This window comes from Centropristis striata, chromosome 5, assembly GCF_030273125.1.
Source record: "Centropristis striata isolate RG_2023a ecotype Rhode Island chromosome 5, C.striata_1.0, whole genome shotgun sequence".
Lineage (NCBI taxonomy): Eukaryota > Metazoa > Chordata > Actinopteri > Perciformes > Serranidae > Centropristis > Centropristis striata.
In genome coordinates, this window is record NC_081521.1 from 36,222,129 (window position 1) to 36,240,133 (window position 18,005).

Below are 18,005 nucleotides of genomic sequence, written 5' to 3' on the forward strand. Positions count from 1 at the left end.
TTTATAGCCACAAAAATCTTTGCTACGAGTTGCATATTAGAGGATATTTAATATTCAGTATATTTAAATATTTCTCTATAATAGTGAATGCTGTTGGGCACTCGTGTATCGATTATTTCTGTAATAAAGTGTTGTTTCATTGATCTAATAGCTTAATATTTAATATTATTTTTTACAGTTTATACAGGTGTATAAAGTGTGTAAAGTATAAACCATTCAAGTAAAGTAGAAAATAAGAGTAAAATGCAAAAAAAGGTCCCTTTTCATGGTAATAATGCCAAGAGCCACAGTTTTCTGTCACATTCAGCAGGTTATTCTGCAAAACTGCAGTCATGAGTTTCATAGAGTTGTTGTTGAGTCCTGCCACAAATTGACACGTGCTCTTAAAATCAGTGTGTGTTTATGTGTGTGTGTGTGTGTTTTGGCATTTACAAATAAAAGTATATTTCACCAACACAACATTTTACCTTCGGAAAGTAGACCACACTGTCCCATTAGTACAACAAAATTCTTACACTCATGTTGTCCAGTTCATTTGCTTTTTCTTCCTGAAACACATACTTTTACCCCCCACGAACTTCACACCTCACCTGCTCACACAGTTATTTCAGTTTTGCTGATCTCAGTAAGAAATCACGCAGTTCATTTCATCAGCCAGTTCTTCCTCAAATCGAGAAATGGACTGACTTGCTCCGCGAGCTATGAGGTCAGTGGCCGCGTGCTCCATGTCGTCCAGGCTCATGTGACAGGCCTCAGCGATCTCCCGCTTGGCAAAGCTCACAAACTTTGGGTCCCTGGCGTAAACACCGAGACCCTCGGAGATCAGGATCTGACATAAGCAAGAAAGAAAAACAGCAGAGGAACAATGACGTGAAACAGGGATTATGTTTGTAGCTCATTCTCTGTAACACGCAAACACAAACATGCACGTCCATGCCATCCACCCGTCCATGCACAAGTACTTTATCAGCTCAAAGAGTCACTTTGTCTAATTGAAATGCAAAATGTGCAGTAACAGCAAACTGACTTGGATTTACAGCTCACTTAGGAGAATGAGAAACTACAAAGAATTTCTCAATTCTGCCCTCTTATATAATCTTTAACTTGTATTGGCAAAGGTATATTCCACAGATTAGTAGTTAAAATGAGGTGTCTAAGTAGGTCTATCTTAATATATATACTGTATAAACACTACAGGCCAAAAGTTATGAATCAAGGCCAATACAGGCCAAATATTGAGGAGCAACTTAAATTTTCTGTTCATAATGGATTTCTTAAAAACCAGTACATATTCTTTGCATTTGGATGTGTTTACTGCATTATCAGACTTTACTTTCATTGAATTGAACCATTTTCCTCAATTTACTTTTAGGTATACATTGATGTTACCAGACCATTGCTGAATAGTAAATGTAAAGAAAAGAAAAAAAGGGCTTAGTTTTAGGGTTGAGAAGATTTGCAAGAGTCACAACTTCAGTGCAAGAGTAAAAAACAAATCACAATTTGCATTATTCACTTTAACTCTTTGGCTTTTGAGAGTTGGATACTAAAATCCCAATAAATCTCAACGGTGTTCATATCTCTGACAAACTACCACAGACATGGCTAGAAAGAAGCAGTTGAGTAAAGAACCAAGAGTACAGTTTTGTACATTAAGGAAAGAAGGATCAGTTAAAAGAGAAATTAAAAAACGCCTAATGATGTCCAACAAAGGAGTTCACTACACCCTGAAGCGACTAGAAGAAATTGGAAGTTATGATGATAAAGAATGGTGTGGCAGAAAGAGGTTAACTAAAAAAAGCAGAGGATAAACATATCATTGTCACCAGTAAGAAAGATTGGCAAAAAAAATAACAGCACCACAAATAAGGGAAGAAACCCAAAGAATACATACTGGTTTTTAAGAAAACCATTGTGAACAGAAAATTTAAGTTGCTTCCCAATATTTGGCCTGTATCGGCCTTGCTTCCAAACTTTTGGCCTGTAGTGTGTGTGTGTGTGTGTGTGTGAGGAACCTCTAGTAACCAGTATGTGCAACTTTTAAACATTTACACTTTTAAAATTACTTTGAGCCCTCTGGGAGGTGATTTAGTGCTTTTAAAAATATATATATATATTTTTCCACCTTTATCTGTATTGTATTAGTTGTAGTCTATCTTGGAATATATATACAGTACAGGCCAAAAGTTTGGACACACACCTACTCATTCAATGCGTTTTTCTTTATTTTCATGACTATTTACATTGTAGATTCTCACTGAAGGCATCAAAACTATGAATGAACACATATGGAATTATGTACTTAACAAAAAAAGTGTGAAATAACTGAAAACATGTCTTGTACTTTAGATTCCTCAAAGTAACCACCCTTTGCTTACTAGAATATAAGACATGTTTTCAGTTATTTCACACTTTTTTGTTATGTACATCATTCCACATGTGTTCATTAATAGTTTTGATGAATCTACAATGTCAATAGTCATGAAAATAAAGGAAACACATTGAATGAGAAGGCGTGTCCAAACTTTTGGCCTGTACTGTATATATATTCCAAGATAGACTACAACTAATACAATACAGATAAAGGTGGAAAAATATATATATATATTTTTAAAAGCACTAAATCACCTCCCAGAGGGCTCAAAGTAATTTTAAAAGTGTAAATGTTTAAAAGTTGCACATACTGGTTACTAGAGGTTCCTCATTGACAAAAATCCCCTGCTGCATTATTACTCACCGATTCGACCAGACTGTCTGCACTGCCTTTATCAACAAAGCCCTGGTTGGGCGGTGGCATCCTCATGCTGGTCAAGGTCCTGGTCTGTCCGGGGTACCAGCCCGGTGCTCTGCTTCCTACAGGGAGGCTGGCGGAGCCGTCACTCCACAGCGGCTGGCTGTTGCCGGTGGCTTCGTCCACCAGGATCATAGGGGTGTAGATGAGCTTGCCCCTGCGCCCTGAGGGGGCGATTATTCCTGGAAGAGGAGTGGCGCCCGCTGCTGGCGCGTTCGCCCAGGAAGCAGACGACATGGAGGACACGCTGCTGGGCCGGGAGTCCAGGGTCTGCTGGGTCTGACACAAGAGAGCAAGAGCAGGTGAAGACCAGTAGGCAAAATGAGACTCACTCTGTGTATGGACAGCCAGATTTGTGTAAATGGCATTACCTGGAGACGGGATCTGGTGGGGGTCGTGCTCCCACGGTAGGTCCCTGGGACGGGGAGGTCGTCCACACTGCTCTGTGGCCTCAGACACTTAAAGTTAAAGGATGGTTTACGACCTGAAACAACAAGCAGGGACGTGTTAGGAGAATGTCCAGGATGCATGACTTATGTCCAGCATAAGTCATGCATCCTGGGGCTGGGCGATATTATCTTAAATAAATATCCTGATTAATTGATAAATATTAATTAACAATTATTTTCCTGTTGTTTTTGCCCTCATAGTTCAATGACATCGCCTCTACTGTAACTGAAAGAGTGCATGTCTTTGTGATTTTAAAGACAGTAAGGAAACACACAGAGATGAACTATTTTGTAGTTATTTTTTTTTTTAAACATGTGTTTATTAGATTTTTGTTTGCAGATTACAGCTAGTCAAACAAGACATTATTACATGCAACAAAGCAAACTTTTTCTCCCTATTCTCCCTCCCATCCCCTCCTAAATTAACCTATATAAAAAAAAATAAAAAATAAAAAAAAGATGTATTTTGTAGTTATTTATTGAATATTTTGAACTGAAATCAAAGCATCGCTTGAAATGAAAACGTCATACTTTAGTATAAAGTACAAATCAACTTCTCTTAAAAAGTGAGAATAAATAACTTTTAGCATTTTTTGCGAACAGTTTTTCACAAGGTTTACACTTGACTTGTTTTTGTTTGGTGTTGTCTTCCCTGAAGCTAAAATGTGTCCAAACGACAGACGCAACATTTTCTTGCTGGGAGCTAATCATCCAGTCATAAGAGTCTGTGACTACAATCACATGCATGTATCACTTGTGATTATTTCACGTCAAAGTCCCAGCCAAAATAACCTGCTGTTTTCTTATTGAACAACCTTCTGATGAATCTAGTTTTAGTCTATGATAAATTTACTTTGGACAGAATAAACTATTAGCTTTTATCAGAGAAATGCTGTAACACATACAGTGGAAAGAAGTATGTGAAACCTTTGAAATGACTTCTTTTAATGGATGTGTTCAATAAAAACATTAAATATTATAATTGTTTGTTTGTTTCTATTCAGAAAACTATGTAATTTCAAAGTGTTCCCATACTTTTTCTTGCCACTTTACAACCTAAAATGGCATGTGGGCTGCAACTAATTATTATTGTCATTATCAATCAATTGTTTGAACTATAAGACATCATAAATCTGTGAAAAATGCCTTGTCACTATATCCTAACCAAAATAAAATGTCTAGTGTAGTTTTAACAGTAGTTCAAAACCCAAAGACATTCAATTTACTATAATATAAGACAAGAAACATTAGCAAATTCTCATATTTAAGAACTTAGAGCCATATGTGATTTGGTAATTTTTGCACATAACTACTTAAATAATTAACTGATTATCAAATGTCAAGTTGGCTGTTAAATTGTCTAATTATGTATAATGCACACTGTACATACAAAATGTGTGCAATGCACTAAATTAGATTGCCCCTTAATAAAGAAGGAAAAAGAAAATGTTTGTTTCTCACCTCTTGGTAAGGGAGGAAGTAATCGTCTCCTGACAAACTGTGAGCCATTCTCACTTCCATTGTAGCCGTTCCCAGTGTAACCACTGTACATGCTGCCATTCTCATTGCCGATCATTGTACTTCCATTGGCGCTAATAACACTGCCGTGGTCGCCTGTGTATCCGTTCCCGTTATATCCATTTGTGGGACATGGACTGGGGCTTACGGGATAACTGCCTCCATTCATGTTGTTGTCGTTATAACCGTTGCTGTCATAGCCATTGGCTGCATTGAGTATCTCCCCAATGCTGCCATCTCTGTCCAGGCTGTATTCATTGTAGCCCATCTCAGTTGGTGTAGGAGAGACGGCTTCTGGATACGCATAGCTGTAAGATCCACATAAAGAGTTTCAGAATAATTTATTATTTTCAAAGGAACAGTTTGACATCTTGGGAAGTATTCTTATTTGTTTTAATCAGACAGTTGTGAGAGTTTCTTACCTGTCTACTGGTTCCAGACCTGCAGCGTCTCCTTCAGTGCTATACACCTGCTCAGCTGCGACAGGTGGAGCCACCACAACTGGTTCTTCAACCACAGCCGGTGCTTGAACGGCAACCGGTGCTTGAACGGCAACCGGTGCTTGAACGGCAACCGGTGCTTGAACGGCAACCGGTGCTTGAACGGCAACCGGTGCTTGAACGGCAACCGGTGCTTCGACTACAACTGGTGCTTCAACTACAACTGGTGCTTCAACTACAACCGGTGCTTCAACCACAGCAGGTACTATCTCTTGAGGAGGAGGCGGCAACTCGCAAATGGAGTCCACTCTGAACAAGAGAGGAAACAAATCATTTTTGACTTTCTAAGAGAAATACAGTAACAAAGTGTGAATTTACATATAACGCACTGAACACAGCTCACAGCTTTATTTAAAATGAGAGAAACACACCTGATCACCGGCGGAACGGACCTCACAGGCTGCTCTCTTACAACGCTGACTCCCGCCAGCTCTGATCCTGGTCTCTGTTGCTCCTGCATGCCCATCACCTGCGATGTGATCACGTCCTCGAAGGTCATCCCAGGCTCAGGCTCCATAAACACACTGATCTGGTCTACCAGAGTTTCTATAGGTGGCAGCGGCGTGGTAGCAGGCGTGGTGGCCAACGAGTTTCCGGCCTCGCTGCCTTGCATCTCATCACCAGTCATCTCTCCGTCCACACCCTCCTCGTCCTCGAGGTCGCAGGCCATCGCCAGACGCATCTCTGGAGCCAGGTCCTGCAGCGTCCGCAGCCCGAGCTAGGACCACAAACATTTATATAAGTTTGCGCTCAAAGTGTTTAATCATGAGCGTCTCAAACATTATCAATGTGTATTTTTAATATTGTTGCTTGATTTGGATGATTTGTCTTTTTTTTGTGCAGAAAGATGTTTGCGCAAAGTTGACACTAAAAGGCTGAAGGAGAAAAATGTAAAGATTATTTAGTAGCCAATCAGGGTCCAGTATGTAACATATGATGTGGAAACTAGGAGAACAAGGTCAATGGTGCAACCATGGATGGTCCCATTTCCCGCGTTGGGAAGTCTTTCTACCAACTTGAGTGTGTTCATGAGTTTTAAGTTACAACTTGTCAAAAATATTGACACTAAAAAGAAGATGTGTTGTAATTTATTGTGGCTCAGAGCGCTAAAACAAAATGCTGATAGCTGTTTCCACTCTTTGCTTGACACCGAAGAGCAAAGGAAATGTATTAGATGAGCCGTGAAATATGATCCAAACTCATTTTGGGGAATATTCCAATGCCCCATGAATGCAACACAAATGTTCCATCTCAACATGTTAACAAAAGTTAAAAATAAAAAAAAAATCTAATAGGTTCTTCCTTGGGTTCTTCCATGCTGCATCCATCCACCAAGTTTCATGAAAACTCGGGCCGGAATTTTTCCCTAATGCTGCTGACAAACTGCACCGAAAACATTCCTTGTCAGATATAATTAAAATATTTGCAACAACCAGATTAAGGCAGTTACAATGTCAGCCTACTATCACTTTAAGGATTAAAGGACTTACGTCCCAGCAGGATTTAGAATAACTTGTTCATGCATTTATCTTCAGGGGAGTCGAGTACTGTAATGTCTCCTTACAAAATCGATCAGACAACTGCAGCTGATTCAGAACACTGCTGCATGAGTTGCCACTAAGAGCAAGAAAGTGGATCATATAACTGAGGTTCGGAGCGCTTTACACTGTTTTACACTTTAAAGTCTTCCTGTTTGACAAATAATTAATTTCAAACTACTTCTATTGGTTTATGAAGCACTGAACTATTTCATGAAAAACATGCCAGACACAAATTATTATTTAATGCTGAGAACTTTTAAGCATTGTAAAACTTTAAAGAGAGGATCTTTAAAAGCACAATTGAATTCACCTGCAGAGAAGCCGCCCTGTCCTTCCTTTTGGATTTCCTCTCCCTCTCCTTTCTCTTGCGGAACTTTTTAAAATAGTCCTGAATCAAGAAGCTGGCATAAAATTTCCCACAAGTCACCTCATCCCCTGAGAAGGAAAAATAAGAATCAAAGTTAGTGGCGAAAACATGGACGGCCAAGTGGCTGCAGGCATGTTCAGCCTGTAATGGCCAAAGTTGAATTTAACATTTGTAGTGATTTCTTTTCATCATGTCTGGCAGCGATGTAAATTCTTGTTGTACCTCTAGGGGGAGGAATGACTTCATCAATGAGTTTGGGCTTGGTGTGCTTCCAGAGCTTTTTAATGATCACCTTCAGCTCTTCATTCTGCTGGTCGATGGGGCCTGACGGCGACAAAAGGAACAAACACTTTAAAAGGGACAGCTTGGATTTATTGATGTAGTCAGTGTATTACCTACAGTGGATGGAGGTTGGCACTCCTCCAGTTTGGTAGAAGAGGAAGTTAAGCAATGTACTGCTGTGGATAGCGTTCATGCTCAAAATATTTTCACTGTTTTACAATGCCATCAGACGACTTGAGTTGAGTCTACACTGGGGGGACTAAAGCTTTTCTGTGCTCTCTTCACAGCCAGCTGATCAGCAACTTCCATGTTCTGCAAAGTAAAATTACTTGTTTTTGTACTAGTTTTTGTCAAAGGAGTCTGGTGGCTTGAAGAGAGCAAGGATAATGGCTTCAGTTCCATCATAAAGGGCTGCCTGTGTTGTAGCAGATGTGGATGCAAAAGTTGGTAAAAATGACTCAGATTGCAGACAGAGGACAAGTTATAACATTTGAGGAGCAAAGATTAATTTTTGCAACAGGACGGTGCTTGTATGTTTACAGAAACACCTCCTAATATACAGCTGTCGTTTTCTTGTGTGTATAAGTGCGTGTGCCTTGTATGTTTGTGTGTTCTGTAGGAATTTGATGTAATGATGTTTTGGGGAATTAGCCTGGCTAACACCAGACTATTCTCAAATGAGGGCTAGTCTGGCAACGAGCAATGTATTTTTCCGTAGAGGAGGTGTGGTTTACGATCCTCCAGAGCCGTTTATTGGACGCTTAGAATGTCTATCAAAAGCGTCTGTAGGTAGCTCTTAGCCAACCAGATCAGTTATACCAGATGACGTAGTAGAGCTACAGAAATGGATGTTTGTTGTGTGTGTGTCTGTGAGAGAGTGTTGTTTGCTGCTTTGCTCCTCCAGTTCTCGCTTTCTGCAAGATTATTTATTTTCACGCTTTATTCCCCCTCATGTCATTCAGCCACACACATCCACTGATTTTATGGGCAATAAACAAGCTGCTGCGGGTCTCTGGGCGGCTCCGCTGTCCGCGGTAGCGGGGCTATTAGCCGCTAGCGGCTATTAGCTATTAGCCGCTAGCGGCGCTAATAGCCCCGCTACCATAACGCCGGTGATCTCATCGGAACCGCCGAGAGACCTTTCGCCTTTCAACTTTCGCTCTAAACTATTTAAAACACCATCTACAGCTAAAGAGAGTTTCGCATCTGCAGCAGCCATGTTGGATCCGGAAAACTACAAGCTTCCAAGTGCCGAGTAGTACGCGTCATCGTCTTGCCGTCCCTCCCTGCTCTGTGATTGGATCCCTAAAACAGGGCTAAGAATCCTTCCTGGTTTCCAGACTCCGCCGCAGTTCGAAATTAAATTTGAGCGCGCAAGGCAGTCTGGGTATACCCAGGCTATTGGGGAATAGCTAATCTCGAACATCCTGTTATTGCCAGATAGTGGTGGAATGTAACTTTATACTTCTACTCCGCTACATTTTGAGGCAAATATTGTACTTTTTATTCCGCTACATTTAGCTGCCAGCTTTAGTCACTTTTCAGGTCAAGATTTAACATAAAAAACATGATCAATTGAAAGTGATTAGACATATTTAATTTAACCTCATAACAGTACATTAAGTATTTAAAATGAGCCCTATTTTTTTTTTTAAACAAAAATTAAAAACACTACTGAAATGTATTAATACAAATAATCAAATATTCTAGTGGGTCCATTTTGCATAACCAGTACTTTTACCTTACTTACTTTAAGTACATTTTGATGCTGATACTTTTGTACTTTTATTTAAGTAAGTTTTGAATGCAGTTGTGATATTAGTACCCTTAAGAAAGGGATCTGAATACTTTTTCCACCACTGTTGCCAGATATCAAAATAACAGGACATTGTTGTCTTGTTCCACAAAATACCATCTACTGTAGGTAATAAACTGACTATGGATGGGTACTTCATACAACAAAAACATATTTTTGTCTGTGTGTGTGTATAAGATCAAACCTTCAGTCTTGATCTTGAGGGAGGTTCGCACAAGAGCAAATAAAGTAGCATTGAAGGTGACGGTCCCATCCGTGTGCAGTGGGACGTTCATAGCCACCAGTCTCTGAGAGGACGAGAGGACGAGGCAGGAGGAGTGAGAACTGCTTCTGTTACTTGCTTAAAGTGTGAAGTATGAAATTTGTCGACTTACCCTGCAAGCTACACGATGAGGACACAGTTTTCCAAAACCAAGAGGTGGTTGAATCCTACGCAGCATAGTGACGACATCGATGTGTTTTATACGACCGCTGCGAGGACCAGAACAACACAAAAAGACAATTACTAATGGATAAAAATATTCTGAGAACAGTTTGAGCAGACAGACAAAAGAGCGAAGGGTTAAAGAGACATGAGTCTTACGTGGCCTCTGGATCGTAGTCAGACCAGACTCTCTTAAACTCGTCCAGGTGGTGAGTGCCGAGCACGGTCCAGTCTCGTGTCAGGTATTCAAAGTTGTCCATGATGACGGCAATGAACAAGTTGATAATCTGAGGGGGAGGAAACAAAACAAATACTTGTAACCAAGATGAAATCAAGATTGAGAACAGCTTTTTGGCTGGGTTGCATTAGTGAGTATCTGTTTGCTTCTACATCAGGGGTGTCAAACTCAAATACACAATGGGCCAAAATTTAAAACTTGAATAAAATCGCGGGCCAACATTGAACAAATAAACCTTTTAATATATACCAAACATGTTTTGCTTTAACATTAAATATGGAACCAGCAACGCTTATAAACATAGAATATAAAACTAAATAGTGCAGACATGCAAAATCAAATTTCAAATAAAAAACACATCAATGTCATTAATTTATTAAATAAAAATTCAATAAAAATCGTATGCCTCTTTTCTATTTGCATCCTTCTGATTTAAATATCAAAATAAAGTTTTTCAACAGGTTAATACATTTAAAAATAAAATAACAATAATAAATCTAGTATTAGCGGTAAATGCGCCGTATAATACCGGCAGGTCAGCTTTTATAGTACAATAATTATATAATAATTTGGTATTGCCTTGCGGGCCAAATTAAATTACACTGCGGGCCAAATTTGGCCCACGGGCCAGAGTTTGACACCCCTGTTCTACATGCTTCTACGTGTATATCAGAGTGGTCATTCATAATGATGAGTATCTGTCAATCAATCCAGGTCTGTAAATTTAGCAAAACCCAGCTGGACAAAGAGGTCTATTTTAGCAGCCAGAGGGGTCTCAGCGGGTCTCTGCTAAAGGTCAAAGACCACACATGGCTGATGGATATCAGCTGTCCACAAGAGAAAAATCAGAGACGGAAGGCGAGACGGGGCTGAACAAGAACCTGGACGCTGTGGTTGTAAATCTGGCTTCAAGGAAACAGAGCTAAGACTGAGAAAATGCTAGGTATGTCTCAAATTGGCATTTTAAAAATACAAAGTGTGTACTGAATGTATAATTGTGTTGGGAAAGGCTTTAGAACTGGGCTTTTCAAAATAAAGAAATCATAATATTGGATATGTTTAAAATGTAACAAATATTTGAAGTGTTCCAAATTGCATATGGTTTCTTTTTACTTTTATGCTGCAGCTGTACTTACAAAGTACACACTGTTGCATGCAGTATGTATACATTATGGGCACTACTTCATCATAACACTGCAGCTTCATCTTTGACCCTCATGCTTATATATTTGCCGTTATGAGCTGTCATCTGTATGTGCTCTGCAGCTCAGTCATTCTGATGTGTCTTAGTAGGTTTGTGGGTCAGAATAGTCAGAAAAGCATGCTGGCTTTCATACTGCAAAATGCCATCGGATGCATTGTGGTATTCTGGGTGAACTGCATTTGACGTACTATGTGTTGGGATACACTAAATCTTTTTTCTGGCATGCTAAACAGTATAGTAGTACGGGTATTTGAACCTTACTTTTTAAATGTATGCAGGAACTTTGTAAAGCTGGTTTATACTTAGACGACTTAGCACCATATAGAATTAGACTCTATTCTTAGATGGCATTGATGATGATTTTAAGCAGGTAATCTGTAATCCATTTTCACTCCAGATCTGCAACAGCCAAAGTGAGTATGAGCTCCTGCTTTCATATTAGACCTTGTTCTGCTCTTGTACATTCTGGAGTTTTAAAGTCACCTTCATTCAACCTGTCTAATGTCTTAAAATAGCACTGAGGTCATGAAAATGTTACCAAAAATGTTTGCACCCTTTTAAATCAGGATTTTGTGATTTGGCTCTGCTGTCTGGATTAACAAAATCCACGGAGTGGGAGTTCTCTGTGGAGCTGGGAATTGGAGAAGACAGGGTTAGCTTTTTTAAAACTGCTACTGCTCAGTTGCTGTAATACCATCCTCTCAGCTTTCATCCGACTTTGATCTCACTTGACCTGACAGCCTGTAAAACACAAGTCTGAATTAATTATACCTAAATTTAATTTGGAGTCAGGGGGCTGCATTACGTTTTATTAAAAGGAGGGGAAATGTTTTACTACACATTATCTGAGAACTCAACGATTTAAAAAAAAAAAAAAAAAAAGATCCATAATCTTCCTCCTGCTCACTCACCAGGTAGGCACAGAGCATGAAGAAGCTGATGAAGTAGATGTAAGACAAGTTGCTACCGCAGGTGAACTCTTCACCGGGCTCAGTGTCGGCTTCTGGGTCACAGCGTCTACCGGGCAGAGCTGCCAACATAATCTCCTGCCACTGCTCTCCAGTGGCACACCTACAAGGACACAGAGACAGGGCAGCATTTTCATTTCACCTGTACTTAAACACTAAGATCGTTTGTTTTAAAAAGGAAACTGAGGTTATTTAGGGTTTTTTGGGAGGAAATATTATGTTGGGCCCAAACAAAGTAACACATTACTGTAATCACATGCAGTAATGCAACTGTAATCACATGCAGTAATGCAACATGTATTGCGTATATCAACAAAATAAAACAAAAACTTTGATAATTGCTTTAGAATTTCTTTCAGATTTATGTCCTGAAAGAGAGTCCTTAAATATGCAAATTAGTGCATATTCAATGAGCTCACACCTCATGATCATTTATCTAAACATAACATTTAAAAAAGCTTGTAATATAATTATTTTTGTCTAATGTAAATAACAAACTGGGGAAGTTTCATGGTGATATCTAAGTAATTCACCTGTAGCATCTCGTCTTATGTTCTATAATTCAACACAGCAACACCATAAGGTGCCTGTGAAGGCTATTTAGCCTGGAAAGTCTTGTGCTGATTCCGAGGAGAAACAAATGATTCGAGAGATTCCTCCTCATGAGTTTAAGCACTGCTTCAGTGATATACACGTCAAAGAAGCTGGACTAGCCTTCTATAAAGCCATAGCTTAATGAGTGCATGACTTGAGTCTGTTTTCCCAAAACTTGTTTTTTTTACCCTTTTAGTCATCATCAGATCTTGTGGATATATGTAAGGTTTAACGTTGCCAATTACGTGATAATGTATCTCATGAAGCGAAACATAAAAGTAATGCAACAAGTAATGTAACAAACAACTTTAGGGAGTAAATGCATTACTTTTTTGCAAAGCAAAGAGCATTGTGCAAGTAATGTCTGAGCTGCTATAAAAAAAAGTAAACTCTCTTTACAGCTGTCTAATTGGGGCAAAAAATGTCTCACCTGAAGAGCACCAAAACAGCCATGAAGAAAGTCTGAAAGTTACAGTTTCTGTTGATATGCGTGTTGTCATCGATGGCCACTTTCCCAAATGTCTGAAAGGAAACAAGACACTTTGTAAGAAACAAAGAGTTGCAGCCAATAAAAGGGTCAATATGACGAGGAAAAACTGAGAGCAGATAAGATAAGTTAAGATATTCCTTTATTAGTCCCACAATAGCTAAAAATAGAAAGGAGCATCAATAAAATACCAATAAAAAGAAACCAGCAATATTAACAAGGAATATTATTACATAATAGTTTTAACAATTTAAAGAAGAAGAAATATAAAAAGTATTAACACTTTATTGTTATGTATGGTTTACACAGTTTTGACTGTCATTAATGAGTTAATTGAATAATTTGAATTGGTGAAAATGAGAATTTTGCTTTGACTGTTTATTTGTTTGTTTGCGCCTCCCACCACCGGGTGGAGAAGAGCGCTCATTAAGGGTTCTGATGTCATGAGTTAATATGAGGCACCGGTGTATGACTGATTGTTGTGAGATGCCCGAGAGGCACACAGGTTTTTGACCGCAGAAATGTGATGTATACACTACCGGTCAAAAGTTTTAGAACACCCCAATTTTTCCAGTTTTTTATTGAAATTCAAGCAGTTCAAGTCAAATGAACAGCTTGAAATGGTACAAAGGTAAGTGGTGAACTGCCAGAGGTAAATAAAAAAAGGTAAGCTTAACCAAAACTGGAAAATAATGTACATTTCAGAATTATACAAGTAGGCCTTTTTCAGGGAACAAGTAATGGGTTAACAACTTAACTCTATGGAGTCTTGGGCTATTTTTTCCATTTTTAAATTATTTTCATGTCTTTGTAAGTCATTTTGTGTCTTTTTTTGGTCATTTTGTTTCTTTTTTTTAGTCATTTTGTGTCTTTTTTTGGTCATTTTGTGTCCTTTTTTTAATCCTTAAGTCCAACATAAAATGTGATTTTGAATCTTTTTTTTACTTTCAAAACACTATCATGCTCAATAAATAATTTTAAATGTTACAAATATGCATTCATTTCAGAGTACACTGAGACATTAAACTGCATAATTTTCAATTAAATTCTGGAAAAGTTGGTGTGTTCTAAAACTTTTGACCAGTAGTGTAAGTTGAAAATATAACTTTATTTGTTTAAGAAAGAAGTATACCTTTGTTTGGAAATGTTATAATAAAATGAATTAATTGATATACGGAAACTGGACATTTCCTTTGTGCGCATAAAACACTATAAACGGGATCTCATCATACTAGTGGCATCTTTCTTTGAGTAGCAATCTGGTCATTACAAGCCCTGATGTGATAATACCATCACTTTAATAAAAGACACTCACCTGCATGCCGATTACAGCGTAGATGAAAAAGATCATGGCAATGAGCAGACCAACATAAGGCAGGGCCTGAGTGGAACAAAGTAAAGAGCATGATTGCAGAAAAGCAGTTTATAAGTGTCATGACAGTTAATCCTTCACGAGTTATTTGCTGACCTGCAGCGACTTGACAAACGTCCAGAGGAGCGTTCGAATGCCCTCTCCTTTGCTGAGCAGTTTAACCAACCTCAAGACTCGGAACAAACGGAAGAATGTGATGGACACTTTCCCACTCTCTCCTTTACCCTAGAGCAAAAAAGGTGTTGAGACAAAAGCAGGTAAATTAGGACGTGTTACAGTGACTTTTAGAAGCCAACTGAAGACATTTTTATTTGTTCAAGCTTTTGGGACTGTTTCGGGACTGCTATGGTTGTTTAAATTGCTGTTGTTTTGGTCTTTTAAAACTTGTTTGTACATGTTTATGTTATGTGTATGATTTCTATGTGAAGCACTTTGTGACTTCTGTCTGTGAAAGGTGCTATATAAATAAAGTTTACTTACTTACTTACTTACTTACAGTGTTGAGAATATAGCATAGTAGTTTGAAGTATTAATCTAAAACCTGAAGCACATTTGGAGCCACAGTGTTGGTGTTGAGCTCTCACCTCTCCATGGCCGCCTCCTCCCTGGATCCATTTTTCAACAGGTAAACGCCATGTGGGAGGAAAGAGACAGACAACATGTCAAAAAATTACATTTTTGATTTTTACTCAGTTAACTGTTCTATATAACTGATATTTCTTGTAAAAATGTTTTTAAGGTTAATGTATTTTTGTTTTCTCTATTTTTTTGTCCGTCTTAGGGTTAGATTCATTGTGACTGAATTTCTCTTGAGGGCACAATAAAAATACATGATTTAGGGAAATTAAAAAAGTCTGAGACATCTTATTGGAACAACCCAACACCAGTATGACCAATATTCCTGCGACTGCAACAACCATAAAACATTTGAGAAAATAAATAAAAGCAGAGATGTTCAAGAGTATATAATATTTAAGAACCCTTTAACCCTCTGGAGTAGCCGCACACGCCGGTGTGATCAGATCACATGACGTATTCACGGTGTTATGACTTAAAATCAAAGCAGCATCGAGCCCTGCCTTCAGCTACTGGCTTCAAACTCCATGCCAGTGTTTGATGATGATAGGCTTAGTAAAACCGGAGATAAGGTCAAATATATTTAGTATTAAAAAAATAGGACTAGATGTTGTCCTTATTTTATCTCCTATTTGCAACCTGTGTTCACATTTGTAACATTTAAAATTCTTCATTGAGCTTAACTGTGTTATAGAATAGAATATTTTTTTGTCTTTATTGTCATTGTTCATATATAACAAAACTTGGTCAGTGCAAACATCCCCATGAAGTGTAACTTATAATAAATATATAAAAGAAAGCTTCCAAAATACCAAAATCTTGAAAGTAAAAAAACGGAATTTTCAAAATCTGATTTCATGGGTTTTTGTGTGTGGTTTTTTTGTGTGTAAAATGTTGATCCAGTAAGTCAAAGTGAAAAAAATATTATCAGGTCATATTGGTGAAATGATACCAACATGGCATAGTAAACATTTTTTAAGCAGTATATACAGGCAGAAAGAAAATAACTCAAAAACGGACTAAATAGCCTAAAACTATCAAAGGGTTAAACAGGAAAGAGTGCCACTACAGGCTCTTATCAAGCCACACAAAAGGACAACAAGCTTTTTTTTCATTGCAGTAGAGGAAAAACATCTAGCTCATGTATGTGTATCACACATGAGCTTCTAGAGAAATGTGCCAGTACAACAAACATGCTCTGATGTTCTTTTGATAGCTTGTGTGACAAACTTACGCTGAACTCAGAGACTGCAATATCCAACACACTCCCCACAACAATCAAAGCATCAAATGAATTCCATGGATCGATGAAATAGTGCTGTGAAGGAAAGAACAAACACAGTGAGAGACTCAATAAAACAGATATTATTGGCAGCTGAGAGTTGTTTGTCAAAGGTTGAAACCTCACATGAGCGCGCAGAGCCAGCAACTTGACGATCATCTCTATGGTGAAAACCACCGTGAAGATCATGTTGAGGATGTCCATGATGGAGGTGAAGAGTTTCGACTGCTCGTAATGCTGCAAGAGAAACAACAACACAAAACTTAACACCCAAATGCTAAAATAATTTGATATTTCTGTATTTTTTTGTATGAAAGAGCTGTGTGAAATCAAACCTGAACAGCCAGAGTGAGTGTGTTTCCCAGAATCAGCACGAACATGATGTATTCAAACTGGCTGGAGTTGATGATTTTCCAGAATTTGAGCTGCGACGGGTTTTTAGGAATGTAAATCTTTATAGGTTGAGCTTTCAGAGCATAGTACACACACTGACGCTGCACAGGGGGGAAAGGAAGAGAGCACAAACATTATTCAAATAAAACAAATGCATCACAGATTAATAATTATATAATTGAAGCAGTTTCTGGAGTTTTGAAACATAACAAACTTGATTTTTATTGAGTTCACAGTTTTTGAACTCCGCCTCTCCTTGCTCTCGAAATGTGATGATGACAAAACCCACGAATATGTTCATCATAAAGAAGGCGATGATGATGATGTAGATGATGAAGAAGATGGAGATTTCTACTCGGTAGTTGTAAATGGGCCCTCGGTTGATGGCGTTGGCATCCACGGAGCGATAAAGAAGCCTTTATACAAAAAAATCCACCACAGTGAGGACACAATTCAACATTTATCTGAAGAATATAAAGCTTAAAGGACAAGGCTTGTTTTCTTATTGTCTGTCTAAATCCTGAAATATTCACAGACTGAAGCCAATGTAGAAGTGCCTTTAACATGCATTCTTTCTACTGGCCAGCAGGGGGTGACTCTACTGGTTGCACTGGTGAATGTCACAGCCATTCACTGCATGTTAGCATTTAGCAACTAGCATGTTCCATTGAAAGGCCATTATATCTATAGCTTAGCTGCTTAGGTGTAGCCTACTGAGTTTACCGAGCTTGTCACAACCACTCAGTCCACCCAAAGCCGCTGTGGACGGCAGCCAAGGCCTTGTGTTTTTTTGCTCTTGTGTAGCATAGCCTCCCCTTTGCCGTAGCCTAGTTTAGCATTATGCAGGCAAGAGCATTGGTTTAGTGAGCTGCCATCTCATGCTAACCATTGCAATGTTAGTGTCTGACTGAATTAGCCTTCCTGTTAGCAGGTCTCTTGTCTGCACAGTTTCAGCCTCAAGGAAACCCCTTGTGTGTCTAGTTATTGGTTCCTAACAATCACTCTGAGGAAAGCATTTTATGATATCATGCACAGCTTCAATGAATGAGGAACATGAACAGGATTGCATAAAAGTCAAAGAGAAAATTATTAAATTCACATAAATGAGCCACACTGTCGGCAGAATTTGGGATCATGGGATTTGTTAACAATGTAAAAATAAAATATAGTGACACCAGCCTTTGTCCTTTGCATTACAAACAA

General features: G+C 38.6%; 1 protein-coding gene across 1 annotated transcript in view; it reads right to left on the reverse strand.

The window, feature by feature from the left end:
* Window positions 1–18,005, reverse strand: part of LOC131971730 (voltage-dependent L-type calcium channel subunit alpha-1F-like) — a 23,948-nt gene continuing 5,943 nt past the window's right edge. Inside the window, exons 18-38 of the mRNA XM_059333300.1 lie at window positions 17,017–17,218; window positions 16,745–16,903; window positions 16,536–16,646; window positions 16,362–16,445; window positions 15,136–15,156; window positions 14,648–14,776; window positions 14,495–14,560; window positions 13,123–13,214; window positions 12,042–12,201; window positions 9,848–9,975; window positions 9,639–9,735; window positions 9,449–9,551; window positions 7,389–7,490; window positions 7,110–7,234; window positions 5,630–5,976; window positions 5,393–5,507; window positions 5,181–5,230; window positions 4,702–5,066; window positions 3,163–3,275; window positions 2,738–3,070; window positions 1–829 (exon numbers count right to left, since the gene is read on the reverse strand). Coding sequence (XP_059189283.1) covers window positions 623–829; window positions 2,738–3,070; window positions 3,163–3,275; window positions 4,702–5,066; window positions 5,181–5,230; window positions 5,393–5,507; window positions 5,630–5,976; window positions 7,110–7,234; window positions 7,389–7,490; window positions 9,449–9,551; window positions 9,639–9,735; window positions 9,848–9,975; window positions 12,042–12,201; window positions 13,123–13,214; window positions 14,495–14,560; window positions 14,648–14,776; window positions 15,136–15,156; window positions 16,362–16,445; window positions 16,536–16,646; window positions 16,745–16,903; window positions 17,017–17,218 — 3,109 coding nt within the window. The 3' untranslated portion in view covers window positions 1–622. The remainder of the gene's footprint in view (window positions 830–2,737; window positions 3,071–3,162; window positions 3,276–4,701; window positions 5,067–5,180; window positions 5,231–5,392; window positions 5,508–5,629; window positions 5,977–7,109; window positions 7,235–7,388; window positions 7,491–9,448; window positions 9,552–9,638; window positions 9,736–9,847; window positions 9,976–12,041; window positions 12,202–13,122; window positions 13,215–14,494; window positions 14,561–14,647; window positions 14,777–15,135; window positions 15,157–16,361; window positions 16,446–16,535; window positions 16,647–16,744; window positions 16,904–17,016; window positions 17,219–18,005) is intronic.